General features: G+C 34.2%; 1 protein-coding gene, 1 long non-coding RNA gene and 1 other non-coding gene across 8 annotated transcripts in view; 2 read left to right on the top strand and 1 right to left on the bottom strand.

The window, feature by feature from the left end:
* LOC124638665 (rho-related GTP-binding protein RhoE-like) overlaps nt 1-21,835 on the top strand; it is a 161,687-nt gene that overhangs the window by 121,601 nt on the left and 18,251 nt on the right. For all 6 annotated transcript variants that reach the window (XM_047175668.1, XM_047175666.1, XM_047175663.1 and 3 more), the window contains one exon: nt 21,327-21,414. In XM_047175668.1, coding sequence (XP_047031624.1) covers nt 21,327-21,414 — 88 coding nt within the window. The remainder of the gene's footprint in view (nt 1-21,326; nt 21,415-21,835) is intronic.
* Trnae-uuc lies at nt 14,514-14,585 on the bottom strand. The gene has a single exon. It is a non-coding gene; the product is annotated as a tRNA-Glu (tRNA).
* LOC124638667 lies at nt 14,814-16,998 on the top strand. Its single transcript, XR_006985392.1, has 2 exons — nt 14,814-15,021; nt 16,837-16,998. It is a non-coding gene; the product is annotated as an uncharacterized LOC124638667 (long non-coding RNA).

Genomic DNA, 21,835 nt, shown 5'->3' with positions numbered 1-21,835 from the left:
ATCAGTAGTTCCCGAAATTAACGCATTCAAACCAAAAAACAAACTCATTGGCTTTACAATATGGGTAAAAATAGTAAAGATATAGGTACGTTCCATAAGAACAGTGCAGCCAGCATAAATAGTAAAAAAATACAAACGTTCTATAAGAACAGTGCTGCCAACATTACTTATTTAGGTACTAGTCAAAGGACAAATGACTTTAAATCTCCATTCAACCAAGATAATTAAGACAAACCTCACTAAAACTCAACTCACTCGCTTCAAGCACTCGACTTATTAACACCAGCTTACAACGCAAAAATAAAAGCTCACACTTCTCATTACCCTGTCAAACAGGACAGGGAAATGTTAAAACAACAAAAAAGCCAAGTGTGTGTCGTCCTAAATAAACACCCTGTCATGTTAGGCTTAAGAATCAGTTTTACATGTTTTTTAGGGTCCCGTACATAAAAGGGTGTTTAGAGGAATCGATCACAAATACAACGATGTCAGTCATTGAGCTGTATTTGTTGGATATCAAGACAGAAAATATTCAAAGCAGAATAGAATTCATAACCTACTGTAAAACTCCCCAACTTCTTTAAGCTGTGTCCATATTATTTATAAAATATACCACATAAACAACATATGGCTGTCATTTGAGCTTCTTTTGCAGTCGTTACGGGTAAGTAGTCAGTAAGTCTGACAACCAGTTTTATCTATGGGTATTGGTTGGGATCAGGTATACAGTCGCTCCTTGTAAAACACTGGCAGCCTTACTTATAAACGTGAATTAAATATAAGTAATACTTAAGGGCTGCTTAAAAAATTCTTACTTATAAACGTTGCTTAAGCATGTCTTAATTAACATTTAATCAATGCTTAGGACTTTAAGTAGTGATTAGTTAAAACGTTGCTTAGAAGATGATTAGAGATTTTATAAGTAAGGGGGTGGTACACAGCAGTGTCCGGTTAGACTGGAAGCCGACCCTAAAATAGTTAGGAAAAAAGCTAGGCATATGATGATGTATAACATACGAAATGCTAATAAAAAATAGAGTATTCAGTAATATTTAAGAGGCCCATATCTCATATTTTTGCCTTTTATACTCGATGTTAAAACTACAGAACCCTTGTGGGCCGGTCTGACTCGCTCGGCCGGATTTTTCATGTTTATGAATGACCATGCGTTCATACGGATTAGGACTTCGTGCTTACGTTTGAAATATTGAGGGTAACTGGTTTAGCGATACTTTTGGAAACGAAATTAGAAGCGAATTAAGTTAAGATATGTCATTTAACATTACCCTCTTTTTACGTAGTGTAGTTTTCGGGTTCCAAACGGGTAAGTACATTTTACTATTAATCTCTCATTATCTAATTATCAGGCTTTTTACCTTTGTTCATAGACAGACTACGGCCCAGACCTATTCTCATACACAGAAGGACTGAGCGATAATCACCACGCTTGCTCAATGCGTGTTGGTGATTACAGACTTTAAAGTCCAGGTTTCCCAAAGATTCCTACACCATTAATCAATGTTTGGTGATCAGGGTAAACGAATAAAGTACCTACATTTTAGAAATGTTACATAAATTATTCCAAACATTCGTAAAAATGACAAACAAAAATCAAACGCCACTTTGCCACCATGAATATTATTGCAACGACCAACATAGATTGACAGAAAAAAATGTGCAGTTTCCATTGACGACCGACACGAATAAAAGGTTGAATTACAATGCTATCTAACAAATTGGCATTGGATAGCTAATATCGATTTTACTGCCTAACACTGAAAAGAGCAGAAGTTGAATGGATTAGTGGATTATAGAAATAACTGAATACACTGGGAATTAACTAGGATATCATCGTCATGTGAAGACAAACAGCCTTACTTATAAACGTGAATTAAATATAAGTAATACTTAAGGGCTGTTTAAGAAAATTCTTACTTATAAACCTTCCTTAAGCATGTCTTAACTAACATTTAATCACTACTTAAGACTTTAAGTAGTGATTAGTTAAAATGTTGCTTGGAAGGTGATTAGAGATTTTATAAGTAAGGGGGAAAGTCATTTGTTCACCTAGGCTATAGTATAAACAATAATTATAAAATACAGTTCTATTGGACACACTCGAGAGATATTTAATGGTTACTTAGTGGAGAATTTCAATGAGAATCTGTCACTTAGGAGTGACTTAAGTAATCATTATCAGCCTTACTTACAAAAATCTCCAATCATCTTCTAAGCATCATTTCAACTAATCACTAGTTATAGCCTTAAGTAGCGATTAACAGCCTTACTTATAAACGTGAAGTAAATAATAAGTAATACTTAAGGGCTGTTTAAGAAAATTCTTACTAATAAACGTTGCTTTAGCATGTCTTAACTAACATTTAATCACTACTTAAGGCTTTAAGTAGTGATTAGTTAAAATGTTGCTTAGAAGGTGATTAGAGATTTTCATAAGTAAGGGGGTAAATGTTAGTTTAGACATGTGTAAGCAACGTTTATAAGTAAGAATTTTCTTAAACAGCCCTAAGTATTACTTATTATTTAATTCACGTTTATAAGTAAGGCTGTAAATGTCTCTGAGTGCGGGGGTATGACACATGCTCATGCGAATATCCTGGATGAACGTACATTATGTTCATTGGTTTTTGTAGAATGTTTTTAGTTCTCAAGTGGAAAATTAACGGTACCTATATTTTTCTTTATAGTCAATAATTTCTGCGCAAAACTAACCTTTGTCCACATACCGTTATGACCGTACAGTTTTGTTGTAATAGCACTTTTTGTTCGTTCCACAATTTATGTTTACAAATGGCATTTAGCGAGTTCAGTTTTCAAACTCCTATTGGATAGTATCGAATGAATGAATTTGCAATTTTATTGTGCTAATTAATCGCCAACCAGAGTTAGTTAACTGTATGATATTTTTCATTTTCATTTGATGTGCAGAGCTTTTAAAGAAGCACTGTTATATGATATCCCCGAGTCTTTTAGTCGCGAAATAATACACAGGATTTAGGATTTAAGACAATACTTTATATACCATTAATAACAGGTCCACGATTTATGATAGCTAGTCTTACCGGATTTAAGTGGTTTCATCTCAAAAATGGGTATTAAAAAACCTTTTAGAGATTAATACATAGTTATAACAAAGCCTATTAATACTTATCTATGTACTTCAGAATGTCTTTATCAATTTCCGCATTAAAAACTTTCCTACTAGTACAAATAATAACCTAAGGTGGTTACCTACATATACCAAGCAATTTCACAAAAACACTCTAATTAAATAGAAGAAAACGTAGAAAAAAAAACACAACAGTAACTCAGGCCTCACAATAAAGGAATTGGAGTGACCTCAACCTCCCAACCTCACGTAGATGTATGAATAAGTGAGATTTATAGCAAAGATGTGAGAGGAAAAGACTGCGAGTACATTTCAGGGCTCAGGAAGTTACGGTGGCCATGGGTCACGTGATATGTGGGACTTGTAAGCTGTTTGTAGGTCAAGATAAAGTTATGGTGGTATTTTGGAAATTGTATAGGTACTTAAAGCTTCATGTGTGTGGAGTAGGAAAAAAATTAAATGTAATTTTGTTGTCTACTGAAAATTATTAAAAACTAAGCCGCTTGCAAATCACGATATTAAAAAAAAAACTTGAAAATGAGCTAAGAGCGTGATAGGTTGCGAACAAAAATTAGCTAAGATCCGAAAAGTATTATAATAGTGATGATGTTCTCCTAGCCGATTATCGGCTACGGCGGCTGTTCTCATGTAAGGAGATTAGCCAACTGCGCAGGACATATTATAGTGCACGAGCATTTGCGCAGACACAGGTGCACTCACTATTCCTTAACTCTCATAGCCCGATGGGACGGCAATCCGACACGACCGGAAAGAGATCAGGCGCAGGACCGACATTTACGTGCTCTCCGATGCACGGGTGTATCAATCACCACCTTCCAGGCTCCGGGCTGCTTTGTGAAAGTCTTCTAAAACCCACAAAGCGATAAATATAATTATAATAGTAAGTAGGTATCAAATAGGGTTACTTAATTATAAGTTCTATGCTCTTATAACACAACTTCATCATAACAGATGTGATAAGACTTCCCATAATATAAGATCTCCTTACCGATCTATCAAAACCAATCCTGAAATCATATCTCACAGTCCTAAATACACAAAATTGATATCGATTCAATGATTAGAAAGCCGAAATATTTCGGCTTTCAGTATTGTTTCCAATGAAGCAAATAACGGTCAATACCAATAACACGAATGATTGAACAACGATCTTTCGAGTAGAAAATGCTTGGATTTATCCAGAATACTTATGTGATTCTTGTTTTTTTTTTCTTTGGCTTATTGACAGACTAGAGTAGTTGGTAAATATGGTAAATAAGCATAGAGTTTAGTGCAATAAAAATAGATACTGGCCGTTTTGAATTGGCGTGGAGGCGAAAAAATAAAATATAGGTACAATAATTTATTATGTGTATATTATAATTTAGATCTTTTGCATTTACCTCTTAAGATCTGTTCAAGGCTTGTTTGTTTGTTTGTTTTCCTTATTATTTGAATTTTCTTTCACTAGTATCAAGATTCACATGTATACCTATTTCGCATAACCTACAATGTGCCCCGAAACACGGTATTTACAGCAAAATACGGTACCTACGTCCTATATTTTCAAGCAACATATTCTCGGTGAGCATAACAATATTTTCATATTATTAATAAAAATATGTTAGCTTCTAGACCATAAATTCTTGTAGTATGTCCTGAATATCTTTTGCGAGCTGGTTACCCTACCGAACATTTTGATAAAAATAGTGGATCTTAGAATAAAATACTTACATAGCCTTTCAGTATATTAGTATTATTAGTAATGAGGGTTATAAATAATGACTTCATCATCAGACTAGCCTTTTCCTAAATGTCTTTCTTACCTGTATCGTCCAGTTACGGTTAACGGATATGCCCAATATTCTGGATATGTGTTAATTTTCTATCATTTTGACACTAACCCCATACAAGTAACCTCAAATACCTATCTCTATATAGTAAGCAAAACAACATGTAGAAAGAAATTTGGATTCGGCTAAACGACACTAGATGATTTGAGATTTGATGATTCTGATTAAAAATTTAAAAACTCAACTATAAAAGCACTTATTGAAAAAGTCTTTGCTATGGCTATAAATAACGAAAAAACTTATTCATAAATTAGTGTAATACAAACAAAAGTAAAAGTTTATGATGCTCTTCTTACAATAATGAAGTAAAAGGGAAAATTAATTAAAATTCAAACACAATGTTAAAAGTTCATTCGTTACTTCTCTTTGACAATTAAGATGTAAATCTTCCGCCATGTATTTTACATAAAATATGTATAATATCATAATGACATTAGAATATGTACAAGAGATTGTTGAAACCACCTACGAATAGAATATGACAGTTGAAACCACGCCTACTCCAAAATTCTTGGATTGAATAGTCCTTTCATCTTTCATTAACTTATCTAAAACCTATAGATAGTGAAAACCGCAGCAAAATTACTTTAGCCAAACGATAAGTAATCGCGCACTAACTTACATACATACAGGCCCAACTGAGAACCTCCTTTTTGAAGTCGGTCAAAAAGTTAAAGAATGAACATTGAAAGGAGGAGAAGGAGCATGAAAGTAGAGGAAGAGAACGACTAGAGAAACGAGTAATGAATTGTGGGAAAACACAAAAGCAAATAAAGCAAAGAGATGAGGTAGAAAGACTCACAATAACTTCTTGTACAATAATCCTATCTTTCGGGACTGGAACAGAGAATTTGTTAACATTTACGGTGTTATTTGACAGAAAAGTAACTAAAATGGTAGTTTCAAAAAAAAACTACTATAAGGCCTGCCGAAGTAACTTCTCGGCCCATTTATCATTTATTCAATAATAAAAACTATTGTAACTTATCTTAAATGAAACATAAACACATTTATCAATAACACGATAACTTTTTTTAACATCCAAGTTTGTCTATTCTCAGACCAATAAATTGTGTAAGCATAGAGTGGCAGCCTTTAAAAAAGTATGGCGCCGACATTCTAAAAACACAGTTCACGATAATAATATTATTAAATTAACTTAAAAACTAGTTGGAAATTGTTCACCCATGACATACGAGTCATTACATCTACTTATAAAATAACTTCTTATAAATCTTAATAAGTTCAATACATAAATATTATTTCAGATTTTTGCCTGACAGTATCAGTTGTTAAATATGGACTGCTATAATACTTACTCAAATAATATAGGTATGTTATACTGTCATAGACCGTGCTATAAGTGAAATTCTATTTATTCATATAAACATGCAACTGAGTAGGTAGGTAGGTACGGCAAACGTAGTGTAGGACGTCCTCAGGCACGGTGGAGTGATGACTTGCGCAAGACGGCTGGCAGGAGCTGGATGCGAGAAGCCGAAAATCGATCTCAGTGCCGTGCACTTGGAGAGGCCTATGTCCAGCAGTGGACTGCGATAGGCTGATGATGATGATGAGTAGGTATATTTAAAACAACGGTATTGTTTCCATAATTATTCTTTCAGACCACATCAATCACCCATTATGGTAATTTTTATGGTTTTTACAGCAAAATGCTTGTAAAACGCAGCAATTTGTAAATACAGTAACATCTGACGGATACAAAGGACGTTTCGCAGCCACACACCGAGATTTATTTCGCACGGTACAGTGCGCCCGGAAATATGTTACGCGGAAAACTGAAAAAAATGTTTTTTTAGAAAAGTTTTGTATCAACGCTGCTATTTAAATATGAGAATTCAGTATTTGCATTAGATCTAATAGCTATTGGATTAAGTCTTTTAACTACTTTTCTTAAAACACAATTGACAGAAAAAAATATAACAGTGACTGCAAAATTAAACATGAGTAAGTATTTTATGAAGAAACAAAAAAGAAAATGCAAATTACGAAGTACTTAAGTAGGTACATCATCTCTATTACACAAATATTTCAAAACACAATTTCTCAATATTACAGCTTCGTTAGTCTCAAAATTCCCATACCCGTTCCCATTGAGTGTCTTCCCCGAATTCCAATAAGTGCCAACTTCTAGGAAAACCCTCTAATATATCACTTCCTTAACACAGAAACACCGGTTGTGGTCCATTCAGCCTGTATGGGATAAACAGTAAATACTCCATGGAGGTGCGTCCGGGGTAAAATTGTTTATGGTATGCATTTATGACCCAAGTTTCGCGTTTTACGCGCCTATTGTACTTTGTTAAGAATATTTATTGCTGACCTGGTTTAATTAATTTGGCTGTTGTTTATAGAATCATTAAAAATCACCTGAAATTTTACCACCATTCTACCATTGTTGATATCATACATACATTAGGTAATAGTGAGATAAAATAATAAAAAAAGCAATCTGCTCCAAAACATTTATTTCCAAATGACAAGAAGCGACAATTCGATTTATTTTAAAACTGCATCGAACAGCTTATTTTCAATTAAAACTATCGTTCGTGCACAATCGTTTTATTCACTAACTCCACTGAAGGCAACTGAAGCAGACACAATAATTACATTTTACATAAAATCGTTTTTAAAAAACTCCTGCAATACAGCGTACGTGCTGATTGCCTTCGCAAACACTCCAACGTTTCCGAACTAAATCTACGCTGTAGAGAGCTTACTGCCAATTTATATTACCACTCTGCTAAACAAAACTCGACTTTAAAATCAACGTAATAAAGACTCTTAATGTGCACACTAACTTTGTAGTCTCTTACCTGTTTTGTTCTCATTGGTGTATGCAGTGGTGATTAGCCTTTTTGCTCATACCCTGTTCCCGAACGCAGCCGCAATGGGTAACAGAAAACAGACTGATTTTGCGGTGAAAAAAAGCGCGGGTAACTTTATCTGTGGAGTTGTTTCTCTTTTTTTAAGTTTTAAGTTCTGTGAGACTGTGAGAGATTTTCGATAGGTTTTGGAGCATCAGACTTTTTAAGATTTTTTAAGAAGATTTTTTCTCATGTTTTATTTATCTACAAGTCAGCAAGACTATTTTCAGATACAACATGACGCGAATTTTTATCAAATCATGTATTTTGGTATGATTAAATTAAACTTTCATCGCATTTTAAAATGATTTACGTAAACATTATGTTTTAGTGTATCAAACTGTAATATAAATAAAATGGCGACCATAAATAACAGAACAACGCACAGATCAAAAATAAAACTGACTAGATTGAGTATCGAGTGGTTTACTCATAGATGTAATATAATAAACAAGATTGCGCACGCTCAAAATATATGTTTACGAAAATGAACTCTATTCCAACGCAATAAGGTACTAAATTTGTTGCATAATACACAGAGGCAAATCCGAGCCGAGAGGGATAGTTAGAACGGAGGCCGTTTGTCTCTTTCTAACACCTTGCCAGCATAAAAAAATGTTGTGATCAACAGTTTTGTCTTCCCAAAAAAACAATTGAATCACATACATTTTTAACTTATTTTAACAATTGTAAGTCAACAAATTAATAAAAAAGGCATTAATTTATTATACGAATAAATTATTTATATAAATAATTATTCTTAAAACATAAACAAGATAAATTTTTATTTTGCTTTTTTATTTTCTAGCGGTAACCCTGAACATTCTTGGCGCGTAATCAGCATTTAAAATTTTGTTTATATTTTTTGTATTAAATCAATTTAAACTATGTAAATGGTGAAAAAGTGTTGCGTTTATACTTGTAAAAGTGAATCCTATGGTGGTTGCAATATATCGTTCCACAGGTTAGCTAATAATAACATTTTCGTAAACCAAACAACTAGGGTGCCCATGAATTCTTGTAATGAGTCAAAATATGGGTGATGTATTTAAAACTGTTGTACTATTGTTATAGCTTCTCAAAAAATGAAGAAAGGCGACATAAATGGCTCAGCAGTCTATATATGAAATAGAAATACTTAAAAAAAACTATCTTCACTTCGAATCTTCCTGCTTTTATACTGCTAATTCCCGCTAATTATTAAAAGTCTTTATTAGTATCTTAAGGTCACAAACTGCGTAAGTTAAAACTTCAATACCAATCTGTTTAACCGTCAAATCCGTAGCGGACCCCAATCGGGGTCTGAACATCAATGTCACCGTAAGCTCGGTTTAGACCCCAATTGGGGTCTGCGAATCAGTCATACACTTTCCTAATTATTTACGCTCATATTTAATTTCTTTCCAATCAAACCACATTTGTGAGTACTAAATAAAATAACTAAATAAATTTAAATTATTATTACGCATTCAAACCTTTCATATTTAGCATCCCATTAGAAATATACCTTTTTAAAATCCAATCGTAATTACCGGGAATTCTGATCGAACTCGCCATGTTTGTTTACATTAGTTGTTTTTTTAAATTTGAAGACGCATAGACAAGATGGCGACGGTGATAGAAGTTTTGCATCGAATGATCCGATTCGTTAAAATAAAGAATCGATTTAATAATTTTATATTATTTGATATTATAATATTACTAAATTGCACTTTTGTATACTTACCATAATCTGAAAATAAATTAGGAAAAGTAAAATGACTTAATTTATTTTGAAAAAAATGCTAGAAAATCAGTGGTAGAAAATACGTTGTAGCCGGAATAAAAAAAATCTTCGGTTTTTAGGGTTTCTGAAGACGGCAAATGAAGACTTATTCTTCGGGTGTTTTATGTGCAGGATTCCTGTAGATCTGCCAAACTTAATGGCGATTCGTTACTTCCAACTTTTTAACTGAGCGGCAAAGCTATTTGACGAGAGCCGTAGTTAGGTGTAGTTATCGCAAAATTTTATGACGATTTTATTGTTTGAAGGGGCAAATAGTTCGCTGTTCATCGAAAGCTGGTCCAAGATGGAAAGATGGCCGCCGCCGACTTATTTTTAACCGACTTCCCAAAAAGCGGAGGTTCTCAATTCGACCGTTTTTTTTTGTATGTTTGTTACGCGATTACTCAGCCATTTATTTATCGATTTTGATGATTCTTTTTTTGTTTGATAGCGTGTACTTCCGAGGTGGTCCCATTATCATTAGGTCAGGATCTGATGATGGAACCTTGAGAAATCGAGGGCGACTTTCGAAAGTTGCAGAAATACATAGGTTGAAATCTTATCACTCAGGTGTTTGCCTGGTAGCACTATTCAACAGTGAAGGCTTTGAGCTGACCTGATGATGGAGACCAGTGAAGGTCGAGGGAACTCGACAACTGAATATTTAAACTTTCTCGTGTTTGTGCTTATATTATTCGTATTTACGAGGCCTCTGCAACAGTGAAGGAGATGGAGACGAGAGAAGTACGGTTGTCGAGTACCCTCGACCTTCTCTGGTCTCCATCATCAGGTCAGCTTCAAACCTTTACTGTCTCATAGTGTTATCAGATATACATCTGAGTGTCAAGTTATAACCTTATCTATGCTTACAATTTTCGAGAGCTGCCCTCGATTTCTCAAGGTTTCCATCATCAGATCCTGGACCTAATAACAAATATGGGGAATATACCCTTTCGACCAAAAACAAACATCCGAATTGAGAACCACCTCCTTTTTGGGATTCGGTTAAAAATGTTTGGTGACTTTAAAATCAATCAATTATTATGTCTCTAACCGACCACGGGACTACAGAGTCCCGGATTTTTGGAAGGCGAACGTGGGGCCGAAGCCAACACGCTGAAGCCCTTTTGAGACAACTTTAATGAAATGGTGACACAAAACCGACGATTATCCCTGTATACACTATAGAAATGTACCCAAGGACAATGCCCGGTTCTGTGCTAAACTATTGCTAACTATGGATGAAAACTACTTGGGCTATTGTGATGGGATGCTAGTGGACTAGGAATGGGGAAACTACGGGAACTATGGCACCTGCCGATAACAATGTAATAAATACACGTAAAAATGGCAGGTGGAGACTCGCCAACTCACTTACTGGGCCCCCGGGAATCAGTCGCTAAATCGCAACAAGAGGGCAACAGGTACATGAGCGGCTGAAGGGTGAGGATACCTCGGCGGACTTTAAACGCAGATCACGCGCTCCCTGTGGGTCCAGCATCACCGGCCCACTCGCCACTTACCACGAGGCACCTACCCTCCGAGCGGGCTGCTAACCCTACTCTAGCGACTCCACTCTGACCGGCCGGTGAAGGCAAGCCAAGAGGCGGGAGACCTCCCCCGTCATGCTTCACTCCGGCAAGCCGGAGATGGGGGACAGTATACTCTCCCTGGAGCACTCGGATATATAGCCCCGCGGGGTCGCTACTCCCCGTCATCCGCCTCAGATGCCCTGCGGGGCAAATCAATCAATTATTATTATTGTTTCTCATCATCAAATAAGTACATACCTTTGGTAGTTACAAATTGCATTATATTTCAGAACACCCGCATACCCTCCGCCGAAACAAAAATGTTAGAATTGTTGAGAAATAATATAAGAATAAATTAAAATTCCGTAATAGGTAATAAAAATTCAATTAAAGTTAAAAATTATTACGAATGACGCAACACCAAAATAAATAATACATATAAAAATTTAATGCTAAAAACTTAAATATCTTTTTTCTTAACAACAAAAACAAATTGAACCTATAATTTAAAATTAATAAATAAAATTGAAATAAGTTGCTATTAAAAAATAGGTATATATAAAATTGGTATTCGATTATTTATAATAAATTTCCGATTTAGGTATCGAATGCACACCGCTGATTGAAAAAAAAAAATACTCCATTCCAAACTCTACTTGTCTGTGACTTGACTGATCTTGTAAATTGTTCATTTTTATTGTGTATTTTATGTGCTGATTTTTTAGTTATTGAACATAAATAAGTGCACGAAATGTATTGCAACGGATTGAAAATGTTATAAATATGACGTTTGTGTTGTGTTTGAGAAAGTGATGCGATTACTTATTGGTAAGTTTTCACCAAATTTGAAATGCCTAACTTTTCGATAGACTTAAAAACACCGCAATTATTATCTTTTTCTGAATTAACTGACCCCATTTGACCTTTGCACGTTGTTGTCAAATAAGTGAGCTCTAAAGTTATAGTTAAAATACTTCTGATCAGGCATTACGGACTTAGAATTCATGTGTTGAAAGTTAGTACAAATTTTTGACTTCCATGTCGCGATTCAAAATATCCCGCCGAATCAACGGTAAAGTCATATGTCAAAATCTTGTCGAGCAGAGGGGTTAATAATCTTAGCAAATTCGGATTTGTCTCACATAGTTTAATCTCATAGTCACCCTATTAGAAAGGGACAGACAGCCTCCGTACTAACTGTTTCACTCGGCTCGTTTTTTGGGTTTATGTGCGCAGTCCTGTTTACTAATATTATGTCTATGGGTTTACTACTCTAGTTTGCTATTTTAGTCTATGGTAATCTATGGGTGGTATTGAGACCATTTTGGTAAATACGCAGTTGTCGGTTTAAGAGATAGTGTGGTTTAGGTGATTTATTGACTTTTGGGTTAACCATATTCCTTTAGAAACTGAAATTAACTGAAGTTTTCAGTTTAAGCGAATCCAGTCATTACTGTACTTCGATTTCTCATAAAATAACACTTCCTGAAGACATTTTACAGCTTTTCAAACGTATGTAGGTTATTAGAATATAAAGAAAATATTCCGGTACCTACTTACTTATTCTATTAGATGCCTCGTAGAAAGTAAATATCAGCCATCATCATAAATATTGTGTAAAAGTGGAACCAACACTAACCGCACAAGCTTTTATTAAACCAACGAGCTTTAAACATTCGTTCAAAAACCTCATTCAATATTTTATCAATTCCACAGATGTATAAACATAAAAATCTCCGCGTTCCGTTTACTCGGCACTTATTACTTCCATTTCATTGCGGTTCATTTACCACCAATAGCTCTCACGCCATTCAGTCAAGTGCATTCATTACACCGTGCATTTAACTCGCCAGTATTCAAAGATCTGCCATCCACTTCTACAGTTAGGGTGGTCCCACATCTATCGACACGGAATCGGTCTCAAAAATGCCTTTATGTGTACGTAATAAGGGTGTGAAAATACCATTCGCATCGGCTTGGCCCGGACGACGCGCCGCGATGCTTGCTGACAGCGAAACGAGCCGTTTGTATAGCTGATCGGTGATAAATCTAGCCGATTCCGCATCGATAAATGTGTAGACACCCTAAGAGTAGACAGGTCTAAGTAAAATGGTTCCTCGGACCGCCGAAGCTCGCCTCCCAACTGACGTTTTGTCTGAGATTTTTTTTTGCTTCAGAAAAAAATTCTTTCATGTTCCTGGGAGAAGTTTGTGTGAATGGCGGTATCGACAATTTTTGTGTGATTTTTTTGATGTCATTTTGATTTAATGGTGTTGATATTTTCTTCTGCCACTAGGTACCACAAGTTTCATTAATTTACAATTTTAATTTTATTCTGAAAATATATATATTTCCATGGAAGATATCGGAGATTTATTAGAACGCTTAAAAATGTATTTTCCGAAAAATCATAGACATTAAGAGGGACATAAATATAGACCTGTATCACTTTTTTCCTAAATGCGGTTCATTTCACTTTTTACGACCTCTAAATCATGGAAGATTAAGGCGAGTGAAAATTATAACCGTATGAAATACCACAAATTTATGCCGACATTCATAGTCTTCAAAATTATATGTAGATGGTTGTACAACTAAATTGGACAAACTTTTGCGCACTTTGGGACCGCTTTGCACGCTCTCAAACTTCAGAATATTCATGCTGGCAATGTACAAATTAAGGTAGCGTTTATTATTATGTAAATAATATATTCCGAGACTGTCTGACGAAATTTACGATGTCGTTGAATAATTAGACGGCAGAATTTAAATAAATGGTTTAATGATTAATAGGCTGAATGAGGGTTCCTTGGAGTGGCGGTGTGATAAGGTTTTCCCGCCAAATTATGACAGTGACAGTGACAGGAATAATTTATGACATGGCTTTGCACCTGATTTTCGAGTCAAATAAAATACTCTTTCGTGTTTCAATTAAAATGGAATAAAAGTATCCACTTGAACAGAAAATAAAATGAATCAGCGGAAATCGAATTTCAATGTTGAAATTGAACTTTTTGGTTGAACAACTTGGCTTCCGACCGGACACTGATTTGACGATTAAATATTTAATCGTGGGATTTATTATCCCGCCAATGTTTTATCGTTCAGTCAAATGATAAAAACGGATGGTGTTTTATGGAGTGTTGGCAACTTTGGGGAATTTCAACAAAAAATGTGTACCTGCTCTAATGTGATGAACATCCGCGAGAAAGTTAGGAACGATAGAAAAAATAACTGTCGTGAAATATGATGTCCAAAGTTGCTGATTTTGTTTCAACAAATAGTTTAAGATAATAGGGATTACATTTACTCCAAATCTAAAAACTTAAAAAGAAATGCTAAAGAGGTTTCCCGTACCGGGAATCGAACCCGAGCCTCCTGGGTGAAAGCCAGGTATCCTAGCCACTAGACCATACGGGATTATGACTGCTGGATCGAAATAACCGATTAGATCACAAACTCGTATAATATACCTACAAGTTATAGCATTCATGTTTTATTTTTACGTATAAGATAAATAATAATCTAATCAATAAATAATAATCAATATATCCGACACTTCTTGTTTTTATTCGTTGTTACGAGTTGTTACTATCCATGTTTTATATAAACTGATATCACGAGTTCAAACAAATTCGTAAAACTGCAACGTTTAATCACGGGAACCAGAAGAATTTTCTGTAATTGTAATCTCAAAAGTTTTACAGCAAACAGACTTCGAGACTTATTTTTTTCTTATTTTGAAGTCCAACAGTACAGTTGGCAATAAATTGAAGTTCCTAGCGTTGGAGTGCAGAACTGAAAGCATTACTAGTGTATTCGTGTAACGAGGGTGATCCTGACTCCAACTTGCTAGGTAGTGCAGTCATTGAAGCGAAAAATACGGTCTAACCTCCGAATTTTTTTACTGTGAACCGATTTGCATGAAATTTTGGTATTAGGTTCATCTTACCCTTAACTTCAAAAGTGAATATGATTTGAACTCCGCCACCCCCCCTGGGGGGGGTTGACACCCCTTCTTTGGGGTGAATATTTTTTTTGCAAAATAACCTCGGATATCGATAGAAGACCTAATTTTAAGCTAAAGTTGTCTTTAAAGTTTAAAAAAAAAATCCAATACTTTTCAAGTTATTGGCAATTGAAAATTCCCAATTTTTCACGTTTTTCATCGGTTTTTTGCAAATATCTCCAAAAATATAGGTTTTATCGAAAATTTATAAAAAACAAAATTGTAGCAGGTAAAACAACGAACAATTTGTTTTTTTATAAAAGGTCCTAAGTGCAATATTAAGCTAGATATTAAAGATCAAAGCCGTTTTTTATTTTGTCTGAAATTTAATCGACGTAGTTTATGCCATCTATTATTTTAGTAAGTTGATCAATTTACCAGTTTTATTATTTTCCGGTGACATATATACACATTACAATAGTTGTGACTCTTTATTATACTGCCTACTTTCACATTGCTCCAAATATTGACACTCCCGAAGTTTTCAGTTACTAAGTAGAAAAAATATGACAAGTTTTTGGACCGTAACTCCTTCAATTTTCATGCTATCACAATTTATAAAAAACCACTGTAAAAGTAATTAAGAGAGCTACAACATCCATCATTGCAATATATAGTAAAGAACTTTTTTCTAAAACGGTGAAGGGTTAAAGTGCTTAAGAGAGGCTGTGATTGCGCTGCCACGCGCTCTTTAAACAATCATATCTCCGTCAATTTTTGTTCGACAGAAAAAACAAACAAACCAAATTGTTTGTCAGAAAAATACCTAATTTTTTTATCAGTACACTTTTATACGTATCTGTCGTAATTTTTGAGATATTATGAAAAACAAGTGGGTTTTTCTTTAATTTGAAATTTTGTTCTTTTCGTTAATCGTGACTTTTTTGAAAAATATCTGTCCTGAAGTAGCCAAACTGATACTATCTATCAAACTCTTCATAATAAAGTTAATCCTAGGCGGAATACGATTAATTTTAATTTTGATGGAAATGGCACTTATGAAACCCATTGATTTAAAAGAAAAAATATAAGATGCTCCCCTTATTTGCAATACAGCTCACTTATTTTACGTGCAAAAGACTTTTAATAGTACTCATCTTAAAGCTTATTTCAAGCACTACAAAACCCATTTGTATTCGAATGCATAAAATGCATCTACTCGCCGCTACATGGCATTGACCACAACGATTAAATTTCAGACAAAATAAAAAACGGCTTTGATCCTTAATATCTAGCTTAATATTGCACTTAGGACCTTTTATAAAAAAACAAATTGTTCGTTGTTTTACCTGCTACAATTTTGTTCTTTATAAATTTTCGATAAAACCTATATTTTTGGAGATATTTGCAAAAAACCGATGAAAAACGTGAAAAAATTGCGAATTTTCAATTGCCAATAACTTGAAAAGTATTGGATTTTTTTTAAAACTTTAAAGACAACTTTAGCTTAAAATTAGGTCTTCTATCGATATCCGAGGTTATTTTGCAAAAAAAATATTCACCCCAAAGAAGGGGTGTCAACCACCCCCAGGGGGGGTGGCGGAGTTCAAATCATATTCACTTTTGAAGTTAAGGGTAAGATGAACCTAATTCCAAAATTTCATGCAAATCGGTTCACAGTAAAAAAAATCGTAGCAATAATGCTTCAATGACTGCACTAAGGTCGTTGCTTGTAACAAGGAGCTAGGATAGAAATGCAACCTTCTTAGAGAAGCAGAATTAAGTTATTTAGTAAAAAAAATGAACAGAAAGAATGAAAGAAAAAAGTGACCATAGAGGTTCGTTGATGACAGACTGGCTGGTTGAGAAGTTCTTAATTTAAAATAAAAAGAAAGAGTTTTGGATGCGTTCTTTTGTTTTCTATTTTAATCTTGAAACATTTACAACGGATTGCTAAGTTTTGAACATATTGTTTAGTTAATAATTATTTTGTGTAAAATGTGTCAGAAACACCAAAAATATAATTATACAACATGGGTGAGCGTTATGTTTACAAGTTGGTACTATTTCTAATAGCATGGTAGCAATATTTTCTGTGCTTAGATTGATTCCTGAATATTAAGTACAAAAAAATGTGTTTTAAATAGGTATTTCTTGTGACATAAAAAATACCTTAGGTATAAGTAGGTAGGTAAGTACAATATTTAACCATTTGCGTAGACAGAAACCTTGTTCGTAGGGAAAACGCCTAAGTTTAGAATATAAATGACAGAATTATGTTAGTAGACTCTTTAAGTAAGCCGTTATCGTAAAGCCTAGAAGTCTAGAAACATCCAGAAATGTTTCTTTGTTGATTTTTATAAAAATACAGTTCTTACCTACCTTATGGAAATATTCTTTCATTTCTGTTGGTGTTAAAATATTAAATGATTTTTTTAGCCATTACATTTCCTAATATTCTTGTCTCTAATTACCTACATACCTACAGTTTCCAACCGCGGTTTCACTTGCTTCCCGTCACTCGAGACCGTTGGAAGTATCTACTCCCATCGTCCGGATAAAAATTTGCCCCAGTCCTTTTAAACATTTAAATCGAGTCAGTAGTTTTGTCGTCTAGGTATGACAGACAGACAGAGGAACATTCATATCTTTATAATTAGTAAGGATAGAAGTATTAATCATTATGTAGTGATCTACCTTTTTCATGAAAACTCATTGGTACTGGCCGGCTTAGTTACAGCTAGCGACAGCTACGTTCTAGAAGACAAGGCTTGTCAATTCAGTCGGTTTTCGTTTTCGTAGTGAGATTATTGTATTATTTGTGAATTATTTGTTTGTTTTAGTTAACTATGTAAATATATGTTGTAAATACAAAAGTTTGTTTCTCCTACAATTAATACCATATTTACCAGACACATTCATATTACATATTTACCTTAACAAAACAACTCAGCAAATAACACCTCTTTTTACTCGACCTCATCCATTTATCCTACATCCCAGTAGAATAAGGTCAACGTTTTCCCGCCAGACTCCTAAGTACTTATGTACTTATCTTGTTTGCTTATATGTGTACAGATCTAACGGGATAATTCCAATACATACTCGTATAGAAAAATATACTGGAATTTCTGCTACGATTTTATTTGTAGACTGTCCTTTAGTGTGAATTTGTATTTCTAAATCTATTCAAAATGTATACTTATGTGCTAATATTATCAACAGGCAAAGTTTGTGAGTTTGTGGCATAATTATCAGGATCTCCGGAGCCGATTTTGAAAGCCTTAATATTTTTTCATAGGTCCTATAATTTTATTTCCTCTTCAATAAATGGGCTATCTTAACATTGGGAGAATTTTTCACATTGCACCACCTTACTTTTTACATATAATATATTTTATGCCTTCCTCGATAGATGGGCTATGGGCTAGCTAACACAATTACAAAAAACGCACTAGTAGTTCCTCATATTAGCGCGTTCAAGCGAACTAACAAACTCTTCAAGCATAACAATATTAGTATTGATTTACCTACATACTACATATTATCTAGGGCAACTACTAACTACTTTAAGCTATAACATACGCCCTTCTTCAGAATAATATTAAGGGCGTATTAATCATTCCTTCCCTTGTCACCCTAGGTCTGACATACTGACGTGACCCCGTGAGGCTAAAACCCCGCCTACTTATGTAGCCTTAGGAGGTCTAAGCTAATTCTGATTGGCGTGTTTGTGGTTTATCGGGATTCTTGGAACGTCTAACTTTATTTAGGTTTCTGTAATCTTCCTATTTAAGGATTTACTTGCTGGACTTGTAAGGGGATCATTTCAAAATCCAAATCAAGCAAGCAACAAAATCAACAGAGTAAGTTATTTAAATGTAAAAACTATTTGTTTCTTTGGATTTCTATAACCTGTGTATCTATTAATTTGCTTGAGTTGTTTGGGGCTGTGTAAAATCCTATTTCAAGTAAGAAAATCAATAGATAGTAGGTTATTAAAATGTTAAAACTATTTGTTTCGGCTCTTTTCAGTCGTATTTTATTATTTGTATTGAATTTGTTATTTTTATATTGAAAAATATTCGAATACTGAAGTTGGTTTTGTTTGCTTGCACAGTTGCAATTATTTGATGCAACTAAAAATATTGTATTTTTCATTCTGAGAATAAATTTTTTAGTTCATAAAATGAATACAATTTTCGTGGAAAAACAGCACGACTACCTTTATTTTAGTTGTCAAATAAAATACCTTTTATAAATAAATATCGTTATAACAATGTACACAACATTGTACGTATATTTTTCTGTCCTCACCATAGTGTTAAATCCCATCAACTGATCAGGATTCAAGCTGCGACTACGAATCGCATTCACAAATATCCTCATACCGTACAAAATATCGAATAAATCGATTCACATCTAACAAAATATCGAGTCAAATATCCTTCTCTAAGCAATAACTCACCATGAAACTCTATACCTCAAAAACCATTTCATAGAGAAATCGCGTGATTTCGTATTCAAGGCGCGCGTCTCATTATTATAACCCTGCCCATTTCGATATACGGTCCAATAGTGGAGTGTTCAAATAAATGTTCGTGTGGACGTCTTGCTGAAAGCCCTTCTGCACATAGTCGGGTATGGCAATAACTGTAGACCATTGCACTTTGGGAGGTGGTCCAAGATATAAAAGACTATATTATCTACTTATATAAGTTTCTTCACTTATTGAGTGACACATAACGATTTTCTCGTGGTAATTCGATAAATATTATGCGGGGCGTACGGACTAGAGAATTCATTGGATTACAAGGTACTTGCTTTAAAAACCAGATTATAGCGTTTGCTGGATAAGCAATATCTTATGAATTACACCAAAGTTCATCGTGGATTTCAACATCACGATAGCTTTGAAAACTTACATTATCAAATGTGATCTGTATAAGATCTTTGAATGTCTTAGAGATTTATAACATAGTGGTGGTTTGAAATTATTTATTGAAATTCTCCCAAAATTATTTTAAGAAGCTTTGAAATATCTGCGAGAAAAAGAAGTATTTTACTTATATTTATAAACATCCACTGTTTTACCAAATACCTACCGTAAAACTTCAGCATCTTTTCATAAGAAAAATATTGTATATTTAATATAATGTGCCGTTCAAGATTAGCACAGACCATTACCGTTCAAGGACGGTATTAAAAATACATAAAGAAATGGAAATCCGTAAGTAAAAACCAGCTTAGCGCCCATTTACAGGGCACAGCTCTCGGTACGGTAAAGTTTTGAAGATTAACAACGGAAAAGGGTGTAGGAACGTTTACAATACATCTAAAGAACTAGAAAGAGGGAACTTTAATACCTACGTGTTCTGTGATTTATTACGTAACTTAAGTTATTTAAGTTCATGTACTTTACTTATTAGTTTGTTTGAAGAAGATTTATACTTTTGAAAACTCAAATTATTTTATTAGCTTTCTTATGTATAAGGTAATTTGTGAAAGTATATGTGCGCTAACTTAAACCAGCAGAAATAATTTCACATTTATTTATAATCTACCAAAGATAATTTTTATAACCATCAAAAATCGTGGAAACTAGCCCAAAATTTATAAATAACGCCAATAAAATCTACCAGACCATATGGCCCAAATATTTATAACCAAAAAGTTCCGTACCTATTTGGTCTCCTTTGCCAAATCCGGTGCTAAATGGTTCCGACTACTGGTTCTAAGATATTATGCTACCAAATATGGAAACCTACTTATTTACTGTATGAGATGACTCACTGACTCGCCTTGGAAATCCAACTGGTTATCGTTAGGTTTATGACCCTGTTCTTCTATTGAAAGCTGGTTTTATAGTGCATCTTAGGTTATATGTTAGTGCAATAAGTACCTGAGTCAATGATAGTTATTGAAATGTCGCAAAATAAAATGAGCCAAAATATAATATCTCTTATTGAGCAAACATTTTGTGAAAATTAGAAAACCTTTTTGAATTAAATGGTAGTACGAACTTTATTTAAAGATCAGTCATTTAGCCGGTAGCGGTATCAAACCGAATGAATACTTTGACTGGAATCAAGATATTGTTTAACAAAAAAAAGCATCCATCGGGTTAATTGTCGGCCGACTGTTTAATCTGCAGTAAATATTCTTCTTACTATATTATTGGTGATATATTTATTGGTTTGTTTTTGTTTCAGGCCTACACACCTACCGGCTTCGAGAAATATGGCTGTTCCTGCACTGTTGCTGACTACAGAGTTAATTTCTCCGTTTGGGACACATCGGGTGAGTTTTTATTTTGCCTACATATAAATAACTCACTGACAGTTTAGATAATTTATTTGTCCGTGCACCGATTATAGCCTTCATATGGCTATCTGATACTGAAAATTAATCCTAAGATGTGTTCAATCAAATAAAAAAACCTCTTCAGCTTTATACTATTAGTAGAAATGTATTTATTCCGGTATGGTTAGTATCTATCCCATATATAAGTCCGATGCTTTGTGCTATTTTTACCATGGACTGTGGGAAGATATTATTTTGCAATATCTTCCTGAGGCACCATGAGGCACACTACAAAGTGACTAAAGACAACTACACATATTTCAAAAGCACTATGAGGAGATTATTTATTATTGCTTCAACAATGCACTCTCCCCCTACAAATATTATTCCAAAACTCAACACAAAAACAATTCATATC

Source organism: Helicoverpa zea, chromosome 18, assembly GCF_022581195.2.
Source record: "Helicoverpa zea isolate HzStark_Cry1AcR chromosome 18, ilHelZeax1.1, whole genome shotgun sequence".
Taxonomy (NCBI): Eukaryota; Metazoa; Arthropoda; class Insecta; order Lepidoptera; family Noctuidae; genus Helicoverpa; species Helicoverpa zea.
This window is presented reverse-complemented; position numbering and strand designations above follow the sequence as displayed.